The sequence below is a fragment of the Oncorhynchus keta genome, chromosome 10 (genome assembly GCF_023373465.1).
Source record: "Oncorhynchus keta strain PuntledgeMale-10-30-2019 chromosome 10, Oket_V2, whole genome shotgun sequence".
Classification (NCBI taxonomy): domain Eukaryota; kingdom Metazoa; phylum Chordata; class Actinopteri; order Salmoniformes; family Salmonidae; genus Oncorhynchus; species Oncorhynchus keta.
Window position 1 is genome coordinate 5,253,884 of NC_068430.1, and position 16,229 is coordinate 5,270,112.

At 44.5% G+C, this 16,229-nt stretch overlaps 1 protein-coding gene across 7 annotated transcripts in view; it reads right to left on the reverse strand.

Moving 5' to 3' along the window:
* LOC118389600 (dedicator of cytokinesis protein 3-like) overlaps positions 1–16,229 on the reverse strand; it is a 454,681-nt gene that overhangs the window by 107,593 nt on the left and 330,859 nt on the right. For all 7 annotated transcript variants that reach the window (XM_052526213.1, XM_052526214.1, XM_052526211.1 and 4 more), the window contains exons 13-14: positions 13,964–14,052; positions 5,309–5,434 (exon numbers count right to left, since the gene is read on the reverse strand). In XM_052526213.1, coding sequence (XP_052382173.1) covers positions 5,309–5,434; positions 13,964–14,052 — 215 coding nt within the window. The remainder of the gene's footprint in view (positions 1–5,308; positions 5,435–13,963; positions 14,053–16,229) is intronic.

Below are 16,229 nucleotides of genomic sequence, written 5' to 3' on the forward strand. Positions count from 1 at the left end.
ACAGTGCATTAAGTTTGACTAGCACTAGATGATATGTGGCTGCAATCACATGGTGGATCGATGGTATTTGGGTCTTAGTAGATCGGACCCCATTAAAGCTTTAATTTACCATTTAGCTGCCCATGACTCACACACACACACACACACACACACACACACACACACACACACACACACACACACACACACACACACACACACACACACAATCATGGATTATTTCAGGTTATTTTACAGTAGCAGGAAGGAGTCAGTCAGACACTACTGAAACATGACCTGTTGAGTACTAGGCTAGATGTGTCCATGTAGGGCTGAGTACTAGGCTAGATGTAGGGCTGAGTACTAGGCTAGATGTAGGGCTGAGTACTAGGCTAGGTGTGTCCATGTAGGGCTGAGTACTAGGCTAGATGTAGGGCTGAGTACTAGGCTAGATGTAGGGCTGAGTACTCGGCTAGATGTGTCCATGTAGGGCTGAGTACTAGGCTAGATGTAGGGCTGAGTACTAGGCTAGATGTGTCCATGTAGGGCTGAGTACTAGGCTAGATGTGTCCATGTAGGGCTGAGGACTAGGCTAGATGTGTCCATGTAGGGCTGAGTACTAGGCTAGATGTGTCCATGTAGGGCTGAGTACGAGGCTAGATATGTCCATGTAGGGCTGAGTACTAGGCTAGATGTAGGGCTGAGTACTAGGCTAGATGTGTCCATGTAGGGCTGAGTACTAGGCTAGATGTAGGGCTGAGTACTAGGCTAGATGTGTCCATGTAGGGCTGAGTACTAGGCTAGATTTAGGGCTGAGTACTAGGCTAGATGTGTCCATGTAGGGCTGAGTACTAGGCTAGATGTGTCCATGTAGGGCTGAGTACTAGGCTAGATGTGTCCATGTAGGGCTGAGGGCTAGATGTGTCCATGTAGGGCTGAGTACTAGGCTAATGTAGGGCTGAGTATGTGATGTGTCCATGTAGGGCTGAGTACTAGGCTAGATGTAGGGCTGAGTACTAGGCTGATGTACTGAGTACTAGCTAGGTGTGTCCATGTAGGGCTGAGTACTAGGCTAGATGTAGGGCTGAGTACTAGGCTAGATGTAGGGCTGAGTACTCGGCTAGATGTGTCCATGTAGGGCTGAGTACTAGGCTAGATGTAGGGCTGAGTACTAGGCTAGATGTGTCCATGTAGGGCTGAGTACTAGGCTAGATGTAGGGCTGAGTACTAGGCTAGATGTGTCCATGTAGGGCTGAATACTAGGCTAGATGTGTCCATGTAGGGCTGAGTACTAGGCTAGATGTGTCCATGTAGGGCTGAGTACTAGGCTAGATGTGTCCATGTAGGGCTGAGTACGAGGCTAGATATGTCCATGTAGGGCTGAGTACTAGGCTAGATGTAGGGCTGAGTACTAGGCTAGATGTAGGGCTGAGTACTAGGCTAGTTGTAGGGCTGAGTACTAGGCTAGATGTGTCCATGTAGGGCTGAGTACTAGGCTAGATGTAGGGCTGAGTACTAGGCTAGATGTGTCCAGGTAGGGCTGAGTACTAGGCTAGATGTGTCCATGTAGGGCTGAGTACTAGGCTAGATGTGTCCATGTAGGGCTGAGTACAAGGCTAGATGTGTCCATGTAGGGCTGAGTACTAGGCTAGATGTAGGGCTGAGTACTAGGCTAGATGTGTCCATGTAGGGCTGAGTACTAGGCTAGATGTAGGGCTGAGTACTAGGCTAGATGTAGGGCTGAGTACTAGGCTAGATGTGTCCATGTAGGGCTGAGTACTAGGCTAGATGTAGGGCTGAGTACTAGCCTAGATGTAGGGCTGAGTACTAGGCTAGATGTAGGGCTGAGTACTAGGCTAGATGTAGGGCTGAGTACTAGGCTAGATGTATCCATGTAGGGCTTACTGAATTGGTTTCAATTCATGATGTTCTGCACGCTACAATCGGTCCCTTTTTTAAAAATCTAACAGCTCAGGCCCTGAAACAAAGATATGCATATTATTGATACCATTTGAAAGGAAACCATTTGAAATGTGTGGAAATGTGAAATTAATGTAGGATATTATAACACATTAGATCTGGTCAAAGATAAAAAAAATAAAAAAAACATTTAAACATGCGTTTAAAAAAATGAAATAATTGTACCATCTTTGAAATGCAAGAGAAAGGCCAAGGTATTATTGCAGCCCAGGTGCAATTTAGATTTTGGCCACTAGATGGGAGCAGTGTATGTGTAAAATTTTGGACTATTACAATGAACAATTGCACAACTGTTCAAAATGTTGCATCATGACTGCCCAAATGTGCCTACTTGGTTTATTCATACATGTTCAAGTTCATAACTGAGCAACTCTCCTCAAACAATAGCATGGTATTCTTTCACTGTAGTAGCTACTGTAAATACGACAGTGCAGTTAGATTAACAAGAATTTAAGTTTTCTGTACATATCAGATGTCTATGTCCTGGGAAATGTTCTTGTTACTTACAACCTCATGCTAATCACATTAACCTATGTTAGCTCAACCGTCCCGCAGGGGGACACACACACCGATCCGCAGAGCTTTTAACCGTCTCAGCTGAAGACTAGGAATTAGTTCTTTAGGTCGCACACAATATTACTCATCACACAAGGTGGTTCACTGAATCGGTAAGCAAGGAGTTAGCCAGACAGGGCAAAGCAGAGGAAGCGTCAGGCAGACAGAGTCATGTAGAGGAAGAGTCAGGCAGACAGAGACATGTAGAGGAAGAGTCAGGCAGACAGAGCAATGTAGAGGAAGAGTCAGGCAGACATAGAAATGTAGAGGAAGAGTCAGGCAGACAGAGCAATGTAGAGGAAGAGTCAGGCAGACAGAGACATGTATAGGAAGAGTCAGGCAGACAGAGCAATGTAGAGGAAGAGTCAGGCAGACAGAGAAATGTAGAGGAAGAGTCAGGCAGACAGAGCAATGTAGAGGAAGTCAGGCAGACAGAGAAATGTAGAGGAAGAGTCAGGCAGACAGAGAAATGTAGAGGAAGAGTCAGGCAGACAGAGCAATGTAGAGGAAGAGTCAGGCAGACAGAGCAATGTAGAGGAAGTCAGGCAGACAGAGACATGTATAGGAAGAAGACAGAGCAATCAGGCAGACAGAGCAATGTAGGCAGGAAGAGTCAGGCAGACAGAGACAATGTAGAGGAAGAGTCAGGCAGACAGAGCAATGTAGAGGAAGAGTCAGGCAGACAGAGCAATGTAGAGGAAGTCAGGCAGACAGAGAAATGTAGAGGAAGAGTCAGGCAGACAGAGCAATGTAGAGGAAGAGTCAGGCAGACAGAGAAATGTAGAGGAAGTCAGGCAGACAGAGCAATGTAGAGGAAGAGTCAGGCAGACAGAGCAATGTAGAGGAAGAGTCAGGCAGACAGAGCAATGTAGAGGAAGAGTCAGGCAGACAGAGCAATGTAGAGGAAGGTCAGGCAGACAGAGAAATGTACAGGCAGACAGAGCAATGTAGAGGAAGAGTCAGGCTCTATGGTGAGCGGGGGGCAGACAGGGAGGGAAGGTCAGGTAGACAGATGGACACCAGACAGGTAGGAGGGGCAGAGACAGATGGACACATGTAGGGATGAGGGGGGCACAGATGGACACCAGGGATGAGGGACCAGATGGACACCAGGGAGGAGGGACCAGATGGACACCAGGGAGGAGGGACCAGATGGACACCAGGGAGGAGGGACCAGATGGACACCGGGTAGGAGGGGCCAGATGGACACCAGGGAGGAGGGACCAGATGGACACCAGGGAGGAGGGGCCAGAATGACACCGGGGAGGAGGGACCAGATGGACACCAGGGAGGAGGGGCCAGAATGACACCAGGGAGGAGGGACCAGATGGACACCAGGGAGGAGGGACCAAATGGACACCAGGGAGGAGGGGCCAGAATGACACCGGGGACACAGAAAGAGACACAGTAACACATGACACGGGAGAAAAGGAAAAGCAAACTACAGAATGACGGCTGTTGAAAGAGACTACTCTTACCACTTCAATTGGGCCATGCTAAGTGTAACTATAGCTAGCTTGTAGCATGCAGCCTGACAAAGTGCTCTCATTAACTTGTCTCCATGACAACCATCTACAAAAAAAAGAACGCCACTATTTGGTTTCCCTTCCATGTAATCAGAGGGCAAGACATTATTTCATCCCCAGATCGGATTGAGTCAGCTGAACCCTACTGCTTCTCAGACCGGGGTCCAAATACTATACTTTAAAGAATTTGGACCTGGTTGAAGGGTTTGAAGGGTTTTCTTTAGCCTGCCTGGAGTGCCAGATTGACAGGGTTCCTATTTATTACCTATCGATCTATTAAGTCAGGCAAGCTTTATCAATCACAGATGAAGTGAAATGATTTTAAAATACCATTTGAACCCACGTCTGCTAATACTTGCCACCATCAATCCCGTGGAGAAATAAACATTTATAAATCTATGAATACTGAACCGTACTCTCTGACCAATCAGTTACTCAGACCTACTGATGTATTGGCGTTTCACTTCAACATGGGGGGAGGGGGATTTGAACTGATGAGCTTTGTATGTGAATGAATGCAGTAGGGCCTGAGTTTAACACAATGAGGATTAGCTGGGAAGCAGATCCTGAGTTTAACACAATGAGGATTAGCTGGGAAGCAGATCCTGAGTTTAACACAATGAGGATTAGCTGGGAAGTAGATCCTGAGTTTAACACAATGAGGATTAGCTGGGAAGCAGATCCTGAGTTTAACACAATGAGGATTAGCTGGGAAGTAGATCCTGAGTTTAACACAATGAGGATTAGCTGGGAAGTAGATCCTGAGTTTAACACAATGAGGATTAGCTGGGAAGTAGATCCTGAGTTTAACACAATGAGGATTAGCTGGGAAGCAGATCCTGAGTTTAACACAATGAGGATTAGCTGGGAATCAGATCCTGAGTTTAACACAATGAGGATTAGCTGGGAAGCAGATCCTGAGTTTAACACAATGAGGATTAGCTGGGAAGCAGATCCTGAGTTTAACACAATGAGGATTAACTGGGAAGCAGATCCTGAGTTTAACACAATGAGGCCCAGAGTAGGGTTCAGAGTTCGTACTGGTCAGGTCACATGGTCAGAATAAAACTTCCTGGGTCCTATTTACCTAGAGAGAGCAGAGACAGGTGTACCACCCTGTACATCACACCTGCCTCATACACACTCCTCAGCCCTCCACAGAAATACTGATTCTACGCTCGTGTCTTGTAGATGTTTGAAACACCGTCCTTAAGATTGTCCTAATAAAGTTGTATTTGATTTAAATATATATATTTTTTAAACCTCACCTGGCATGATGACATCGGGGAAACCCAGCTTGCGTGTCAAGGCCACGCCTCTATTGAAGATCATTGGGTTCTCTCTCCTGATCTGTTCCATCTCTCCTCGCAGTAGCTGGAGAGATATGATCAGACCTGAGGAGAAGAAGACAGAGAGATGATCAGACCTGAGTAGAAGAAGACAGAGAGATGATCAGACCTGAGGAGAAGAAGACAGAGAGATGATCAGACCTGAGTAGAAGAAGACAGAGAGATGATCAGACCTGAGGAGAAGAAGACAGAGATATGATCAGACCTGAGGAGAAGAAGACAGAGAGATGATCAGACCTGAGTAGAAGAAGACAGAGAGATGATCAGACCTGAGGAGAAGAAGACAGAGAGATGATCAGACCTGAGGAGAAGAAGACAGAGAGATGATCAGACCTGAGGAGAAGAAGACAGAGAGATGATCAGACCTGAGGAGAAGAAGACAGAGAGATGATCAGACCTGAGTAGAAGAAGACAGAGAGATGATCAGACCTGAGGAGAAGAAAACAGAGAGGTGATCAGACCTGAGGAGAAGAAGACAGAGAGGTGATCAGACCTGAGGAGAACACAGAGAGATGATCAGACTCACTGGGCACAGACGTCAATTCAACATCTATTCCACGTTGGTTAAACGTTATTTCATTGAAATGACGTGGAAACAACATTGATTCAACCAGTGTGTGCCCAGTGGGGACCTAGCACGACGACGACGAAGACGAAGACGAAGTATCTCCTTAGGCCTTTATCTGTTAAGATCTGATCAGACCGGGATGGTGAAGGGGACAACAGACAAGACAGTTTCACTTATTAATTTCACATTAGAAAACGTTGTCAGGATTGCTGTTTTTCTGGCAGCAAATTACCAGACATTTAGAGATGGTGCCAGCATGGATGAATAATGTGACTGAGCCCTGCAGCACCTTCCCCACTACTGCAGACACTACGGCATTCTGACATTACTAAAACACTGCCACTAGTGTGTGTGTGTGAATATGTGGGACAGGGGGTATGGTGTGTGTTAGCGTGTGTGTTAGCGTGTCAGTGCATATGAGTGTGTGTGTTAGCGTGTCAGTGCATATCAGTGTTTGTGTTAGCGTGTGTGTTAGCGTGTCAGTGCATATAAGTGTGTGTGTTAGCGTGTGTGTTAGCGTGTCAGTGCATATGAGTGTGTGGGTTAGCGTGTGTGTTAGCGTGTGTGTTAGCGTGTCAGTGCATATGAGTGTGTGTGTTAGCGTGTGTGTTAGCATGTCAGTGCATATGAGTGTTTGTGTTAGCGTGTGTTAGCGTGTCAGTGCATATGAGTGTGTGTGTTAGCGTGTGTGTTACCGTGTCAGTGCATATGAGTGTGTGTGTTAGCGTGTGTGTTACCGTGTCAGTGCATATGAGTGTGTGTGTTAGCGTGTGTGTTACCGTGTCAGTGCATATGAGTGTGTGTGTTAGCGTGTGTGTTACCGTGTCAGTGCATATAAGTGTGTGTGTTAGCGTGTGTGTTAGCGTGTCAGTGCATATGAGTGTGTGGGTTAGCGTGTGTGTTAGCGTGTGTGTTAGCGTGTCAGTGCATATGAGTGTGTGTGTTAGCGTGTGTGTTAGCATGTCAGTGCATATGAGTGTTTGTGTTAGCGTGTGTTAGCGTGTCAGTGCATATGAGTGTGTGTGTTAGCGTGTGTGTTACCGTGTCAGTGCATATGAGTGTGTGTGTTAGCGTGTGTGTTACCGTGTCAGTGCATATGAGTGTGTGTGTTAGCGTGTGTGTTACCGTGTCAGTGCATATGAGTGTGTGTGTTAGCGTGTCAGTGCATATGAGTGTGTGTGTTAGCGTGTCAGTGCATATGAGTGTGTGTGTTAGCATGTGTGTTAGAGTGTCAGTGCATATGAGTGTGTGTGTTAGCGTGTGTGTTAGCGTGTCAGTGCATATGAGTATTTGTGTTAGCGTGTGTGTTAGCGTGTCAGTGCATATGAGTGTGTGTGTTAGCGTGTGTGTTACCGTGTCAGTGCATATGAGTGTGTGGGTTAGCGTGTGTGTTAGCGTGTGTGTTAGCGTGTCAGTGCATATGAGTGTGTGTGTGTTAGCGTGTGTGTTAGCATGTCAGTGCATATGAGTGTGTGTGTTAGCGTGTCAGTACATATGAGTGTGTGTTAGCGTGTGTGTTAGCGTGTGTGTTAGCGTGTCAGTGCATATGAGTGTGTGTTAGCGTGTGTGTTATCATGTGTGTTAGCGTGTCAGTGCATATGAGTGTGTGTGTTAGCGTGTCAGTGCATATGAGTGTGTGTGTTAGCGTGTCAGTGCATATGAGTGTGTGTGTTAGCGTGTCAGTGCATATGAGTGTGTGTGTTAGCATGTGTGTTAGCGTGTCAGTGCATATGAGTGTGTGTGTTAGCGTGTCAGTGCATATCAGTGTGTGTGTTAGCGTGTCAGTGCATATCAGTGTGTGTGTGTAAGACTACATGCACCTCTTCCCTTTAACACCACATATAGTGGTGGCTACTAGTGTACTTTTAATATAGAAAATACATTCTCATTCCGCCTGCCATTCTCAGGCTTTTTGCAATCATTTAAAGCACGAAAGCCTGAGGTAATGTCTCTGCAGTAGTTGAAAGATTCATACATATTGCATGTGTCCCTGAGGACGCTTAACAGCTAACTAACTCTGAGCAGCTGCAGAAACTCCCACGGATGTACAGAGCTGAGGAGAAAGGGAGCTTTCTGCTTCAATCTAAAATGGAGAAAGAAATAAAAAAGATCCTCGCAAATCAGGTCTGCACTGGGTAAAACAATAATGAGCCACTATATCTGCAGCTATAAGATGAACCGTTAGATAGAAACCAGTCAGACCTTGTCCAAGTACACTGTGACGTGCAAATGTGTTGTGGGTAGATGGAGTAAACTGTGTGTTGTGGGTAGATGGAGACTACGGTTATGAGGTAAAACTGTGTGTTGTGGGTAGATGGAGTAAACTGTGTGTTGTGGGTAGATGGAGACTACGGTTATGAGGTAAAACTGTGTGTTGTGGGTAGATGGAGTAAACTGTGTGTTGTGGGTAGATGGAGACTACGGTTATGAGGTAAAACTGTGTGTTGTGGGTAGATGGAGTAAACTGTGTGTTGTGGGTAGATGGAGACTACGGTTATGAGGTAAAACTGTGTGTTGTGGGTAGATGGAGACTACGGTTATGAGGTAAAACTGTGTGTTGTGGGTAGATGGAGTAAACTGTGTGTTGTGGGTAGATGGAGACTACGGTTATGAGGTAAAACTGTGTGTTGTGGGTAGATGGAGACTACGGTTATGAGGTAAAACTGTGTGTTGTGGGTAGATGGAGTAAACTGTGTGTTGTGGGTAGATGGAGACTACGGTTATGAGGTAAACTGTGTGTTGTGGGTAGATGGAGACTACGGTTATGAGGTAAAACTGTGTGTTGTGGGTAGATGGAGTAAACTGTGTGTTGTGGGTAGATGGAGACTACGGTTATGAGGTAAAACTGTGTGTTGTGGGTAGATGGAGACTACGGTTATGAGGTAAAACTGTGTGTTGTGGGTAGATGGAGTAAACTGTGGGTTGTGGGTAGATGGAGACTACGGTTATGAGGTAAAACTGTGTGTTGTGGGTAGATGGAGTAAACTGTGGGTTGTGGGTAGATGGAGACTACGGTTATGAGGTAAAACTGTGTGTTGTGGGTAGATGGAGTAAACTGTGGGTTGTGGGTAGATGGAGACTACGGTTATGAGGTAAAACTGTGTGTTGTGGGTAGATGGAGTAAACTGTGTGTTGTGGGTAGATGGGGACTACGGTTATGAGGTACAGAATGTTTATCATGTAATTAAGGGGGTGTAAGGCTCTGTTCTCCTATCGTTGATTCCTCTCGCGTCCGTCTTAAAGCTCATTGGAGGAGGAGGTCCGAGGTGAGGGACACCTTGGATCCCCTCCTCCAATGAGCTTTGAGAGGGACGGGGGGACGGGTATTGCGCCTCTTCACGCGTCCTCTTGATGTACACAATATCAATTGAGAGAATGACATTCAGATTGGTAGGCTACCAATTACAGAGATCACCAGAGTGAAGGGAAGTGGTGAGACTGTGTGTCATTCCCGTGAGGGGCAGAGGGCGCGAGACACACACATGCCAGTGTTTTTGCTTAGAATTATTTTTAGCAGTGGTAGCAAAATTAGCGGGGGGGGGGTCTCTGACCGAACATTTTAAAGGCCCTCCTCTTGGCCACAGCGATAAAATTTCCTGCAATCTTACACAGTTTGACGTGGCTTATGCCTTGTTCTTATGCTATCTGAGTGATCAAACATTATAACAAAATCAATGAGGGCCCAATGCCATGACATTTAGAGAATTTTAGATTCTCCCTGGCTGTATAGGTTTTATTGAGGTGATTGTTAGCTCTCAAATAATATATATATATATATATAGCTCCATTATCTTTTCTACAAACTTTATTTCTGGCTTTAGTCGTTTAAGTTTAAACTGAAAACATTTTAAGATCACAAAATACAATTTTAAAAAACACAGAGCTTCACTAGTATAGACCTTTTCAACAGATTTTTGAGGAGCAGCAGGAAGTGAACCCTGGAACCACAAAGACCATCCGGTGTGTTTATAAAACAGCTAAGCTAGCTAACTCGATCTAGTTGTTTTCTCAAGATCAAAATGCTTTGACCATAGTATTTGTAGGTGGGGATGGTCTTTATGACCCGAGGACGAATCTATTTTACTAAATTAAAATGTAGAGATTTCCCAAAGAAGCATCACGGCGGGTTGCATTGCCTGCATCGATAGTAACGCCAGCAGCACGAAGTGGCGGTACCAGGATCATGTGTAGCACACAGGAAGTTGTTTACCATCTATTCTAGGTAACGTCCACTAGCTAGCGTGCTACATACAGTATACATAGGATAGACAGCCATCTATTCTAGGTAACGTCCACTAGCTAGCGTGCTACATACAGTATGAATAGGATAGACAGCCATCTATTCTAGGTAACGTCCACTAGCTAGCGTGCTACATACAGTATGAATAGGATAGACAACCATCTATTCTAGGTAACGTCCACTAGCTAGCGTGCTACATACAGTATGAATAGGATAGACAGCCATCTATTCTAGGTAACGTCCACTAGCTAGCGTGCTACATACAGTATGAATAGGATAGACAACCATCTATTCTAGGTAACGTCCACTAGCTAGCGTGCTACATACAGTATGAATAGGATAGACAGCCATCTATTCTAGGTAACGTCCACTAGCTAGCGTGCTACATACAGTATGAATAGGATAGACAACCATCTATTCTAGGTAACGTCCACTAGCTAGCGTGCTACATACAGTATGAATAGGATAGACAACCATCTATTCTAGGTAACGTCCACTAGCTAGCGTGCTACATACAGTATGAATAGGATAGACAACCATCTATTCTAGGTAACGTCCACTAGCTAGCGTGCTACATACAGTATACATAGGATAGACAACCATCTATTCTAGGTAACGTCCACTAGCTAGCGTGCTACATACAGTATGAATAGGATAGACAACCATCTATTCTAGGTAACGTCCACTAGCTAGCGTGCTACATACAGTATACATAGGATAGACAACCATCTATTCTAGGTAACGTCCACTAGCTAGCGTGCTACATACAGTATGAATAGGATAGACAACCATCTATTCTAGGTAACGTCCACTAGCTAGCGTGCTACATACAGTATACATAGGATAGACAGCCATCTATTCTAGGTAACGTCCACTAGCTAGCGTGCTACATACAGTATACATAGGATAGACAACCATCTATTCTAGGTAACGTCCACTAGCTAGCGTGCTACATACAGTATGAATAGGATAGACAACCATCTATTCTAGGTAACGTCCACTAGCTAGCGTGCTACATACAGTATGAATAGGATAGACAACCATCTATTCTAGGTAACGTCCACTAGCTAGCGTGCTACATACAGTATACATAGGATAGACAGCCATCTATTCTAGGTAACGTCCACTAGCTAGCGTGCTACATACAGTATGAATAGGATAGACAACCATCTATTCTAGGTAACGTCCACTAGCTAGCGTGCTACATACAGTATGAATAGGATAGACAACCATCTATTCTAGGTAACGTCCACTAGCTAGCGTGCTACATACAGTATACATAGGATAGACAACCATCTATTCTAGGTAACGTCCACTAGCTAGCGTGCTACATACAGTATGAATAGGATAGACAACCATCTATTCTAGGTAACGTCCACTAGCTAGCGTGCTACATACAGTATACATAGGATAGACAGCCATCTATTCTAGGTAACGTCCACTAGCTAGCGTGCTACATACAGTATGAATAGGATAGACAACCATCTATTCTAGGTAACGTCCACTAGCTAGCGTGCTACATACAGTATACATAGGATAGACAACCATCTATTCTAGGTAACGTCCACTAGCTAGCGTGCTACATACAGTATACATAGGATAGACAACCATCTATTCTAGGTAACGTCCACTAGCTAGCGTGCTACATACAGTATGAATAGGATAGACAACCATCTATTCTAGGTAACGTCCACTAGCTAGCGTGCTACATACAGTATGAATAGGATAGACAACCATCTATTCTAGGTAACGTCCACTAGCTAGCGTGCTACATACAGTATACATAGGATAGACAGCCATCTATTCTAGGTAACGTCCACTAGCTAGCGTGCTACATACAGTATGAATAGGATAGACAACCATCTATTCTAGGTAACGTCCACTAGCTAGCGTGCTACATACAGTATGAATAGGATAGACAACCATCTATTCTAGGTAACGTCCACTAGCTAGCGTGCTACATACAGTATACATAGGATAGACAACCATCTATTCTAGGTAACGTCCACTAGCTAGCGTGCTACATACAGTATGAATAGGATAGACAACCATCTATTCTAGGTAACGTCCACTAGCTAGCGTGCTACATACAGTATACATAGGATAGACAGCCATCTATTCTAGGTAACGTCCACTAGCTAGCGTGCTACATACAGTATACATAGGATAGACAACCATCTATTCTAGGTAACGTCCACTAGCTAGCGTGCTACATACAGTATGAATAGGATAGACAGCCATCTATTCTAGGTAACGTCCACTAGCTAGCGTGCTACATACAGTATACATAGGATAGACAACCATCTATTCTAGGTAACGTCCACTAGCTAGCGTGCTACATACAGTATGAATAGGATAGACAACCATCTATTCTAGGTAACGTCCACTAGCTAGCGTGCTACATACAGTATACATAGGATAGACAGCCATCTATTCTAGGTAACGTCCACTAGCTAGCGTGCTACATACAGTATACATAGGATAGACAACCATCTATTCTAGGTAACGTCCACTAGCTAGCGTGCTACATACAGTATGAATAGGATAGACAGCCATCTATTCTAGGTAACGTCCACTAGCTAGCGTGCTACATACAGTATGAATAGGATAGACAGCCATCTATTCTAGGTAACGTCCACTAGCTAGCGTGCTACATACAGTATGAATAGGATAGACAGCCATCTATTCTAGGTAACGTCCACTAGCTAGCGTGCTACATACAGTATGAATAGGATAGACAGCCATCTATTCTAGGTAACGTCCACTAGCTAGCGTGCTACATACAGTATGAATAGGATAGACAGCCATCTATTCTAGGTAACGTCCACTAGCTAGCGTGCTACATACAGTATGAATAGGATAGACAGCCATCTATTCTAGGTAACGTCCACTAGCTAGCGTGCTACATACAGTATGAATAGGATAGACAGCCATCTATTCTAGGTAACATCCACTAGCTAGCGTGCTACATACAGTATGAATAGGATAGACAACCATCTATTCTAGGTAACGTCCACTAGCTAGCGTGTTCCATACAGTATAAATAGGATAGACAGCCATCCAATATTAGTATTTTTAATGACATAAACGTTAGTTTGATTTGGTATAAAACAACGTTAGCTACCGAGCTAGTAGCTAAGCAAGCTAGATAACAGATTGCTAGTCCCAAAGAGAGAACTTTGACAATACGAAATACTAAATGATATATCACTTGAGAATAAGGAAGTAAATCCTGGTCTAATTTCTATGTTTACGGCAGTGATAGGGGGTGCCATAGGGCGGAGCACAATTGGCCCAGCGTCGTCCGGGTTAGAGGAGGGTTTGTCTCATCGCGTTCTAGCGACTCCTTGTGGCGGGGTCGGGCACCTGCAGGATGACTCCGGTCGTCAGGTGAACTGTGTTTCCTCTGACACATTGGTAAGACTGGCTTCCGGGTTAAACGAGCAGGTGTTAAGAAGTGTGGCTTCTTGTTTTCGGGAAGACGCATTACTCGACCTTCACCTCTACCGAGCCCATTGGGGAGTTGCAGCAATGAGACAAGATGGTAAATATGAAATTGGGGAGAAAAAAGGGGCTAAAATGAAATAACTACGCATAACTACCTAGAATATGCATGGCCAACCTCGCAACATACCATAGTTGGTGTTATAGTGGGTATCCCAACATGTTAAGTGAGTAAACGTTAGGCATCGTAACATACCATAGTTGGTGTTATAGTGGGTATCCCAACATGTTAAGTGATAAAACGTTAGGCATCGTAACATACCATAGTTGGTGCTGGGAGCTGTGTACTTGGTGCTGGATTTTCTTATGATGTTTTCATGGATCTGGTACCACTCGTTCTCATTGTTACATCTGGAGAAAGAGAGAGAGAGAGAGAGAGAGAGAGAGAGAGAGAGACAGAGAGAGAGAGAGAGAGAGAGAGAGAGAGAGAGAGAGAGAGAGAGAGAGAGAGAGAGAGAGAGAGAGAGAGAGAGAGAGAGAGAGAGAGAGAGAGAGAGAGAGAGAGAGAGAGAGAGAGACAGAGAGAGCGAGAGAAAGAGAGAGAGAGACAGAGAGAGAGAGAGAGACAGAGAGAGAGAGAGACAGAGACCTATAGAGAGAGAGAGAGAGAGAGAGAGAGAGAGAGAGAGACAGAGAGAGCGAGAGAAAGAGAGAGACAGAGAGAGAGAGACAGAGAGAAAGACCAAGAGAAGAGAGAGAGACAGAGAGAGAGAGAGAGAGAGAGAGAGAGAGAGAGAGAGAGAGAGAGAGAGAGAGAGAGAGAGAGAGAGAGAGAGAGAGAGAGAGAGAGAGAGAGAGAGAGAGAGAGAGAGAGGGAGAGAGAGATTCAGAGAGAGAGAGAAAGAGAGAGAGTCATAAGCAGATGAGCTCCTGCATTGTTCAGCATGTTCTTGAAAAAATATTGATTTGACAGACAGACAGACAGACAGACAGACAGACAGACAGACAGACAGACAGACAGAGAGGAAAGAGACAGAGGAAAGAGAAAGAGCGAGAGAGATTGACCCCTGTGTCAAATATGTTTGGCATTCTCTCCAGCAGTGGGAATAATCTCCACACAGTTCTACCGACTGTTCATGTTTCATTTTTCTTTCACATCCCATTCTATACAGTGTTTATGGTAAAACATATGAAGTGGATAGTGGATGCTATGTGTCATACAGTATGTGTTATGTAGCCAGCAGCATTACCACCCTGCAAACCACTGCTGGTTTGCTTCTGAAGCTAAGCAGGGTTGGTACTGGTCAGTACCTGGATGGGAGACCAGATGCTGCTGGAAGTGGTGTTGGAAGGCCCGTAGGAGGCACTCTTTCCTCTGGTCTAAAAAAAGAAATGTCCCAATGCCCCTGTGTAGGGTGCCGTCTTTCGGATGGGACGTTAAACAGGTATCCTGACTCTCTGAGGTCATTAAAGATCCCATGGCACTTATCGTAAGAGTAGGGGTGTTAACCCTGGTGTCTTGGCTAAATTCCCAATCTGGCCCTTGAACCATCACGGTCACGTAATAATCCCCAGTTTACAATTGTCTCATTCATCCCCTGTAACTATTCCCCAGGTCGTTGCTGCAAATGAGAACGTGTTCTCAGTCAACTTACCTGGTAAAATAATGGATAAAAAATGTGTTCTCTTAAAGACAATATCGATAAAGAGGAAATAGAACTTATATTCTTCTCTATTCTATTCTGTACTATGCTTCTCTATTCTAATATATTCTACTCTATTCTGTTCTATTCTACTATATTCTATTTTATTCTACTTTATTCTATTCTACTCTATGCTACTCTATTCTATTCTATTCTATTCTATTCTACTCTATGCTACTCTATTCTATTCTATTCTATTCTATGCTACTCCATTCTACTCTATTATATTCTATTCTACTCTATTCTATTCTACTCTATGCTATTCTCTTCTGTGCTGCAGCCTTGCCCCACGAGAGGTCCTCTCTGTACAGAAGCAACAGATGTGATGCGCATCCAGTCCAGATCTGTCTGCTTCTCCCTGTCTTCACTCCCTTCATACATCTCTACTTTACTGTTTTCTGTTCTGTCAAAACGGGATTGTTTTTATGTTTGTTGAAGGTGGACAACTGTCAACCTATATCGGCCGACGACTCTGAACTCTGAACTCTGAACACCGAGGTCGATTATGTTTCAGTACAATGACTAAAACCAATATAATATACATTTTGTGAATGAGTATCTAGACATCTGATATAAACCCACAAAGACTAGCCAAGGTTAAATGCTTACACTCGCACCTACTTCACTCATACACATAGCGACGGCGACTGCTCTCTGAACATTCAGACAGAAACCCACAGGACAAACTCTTTATCTATACTGTATGACTGATGTAGCCTGACCACCCCTCTAGTTGATTCAGAACCTAGGTAGAACTATGACCACCCCTCTAGTTGATTCAGAACCTAGGTAATATATGCCATTTATCAGACGCTTTTATCCAAAGCGACTTACAGTCATGTGTGCATACATTCTACGTATGGGTGGTCCCGGGGATCGAACCCA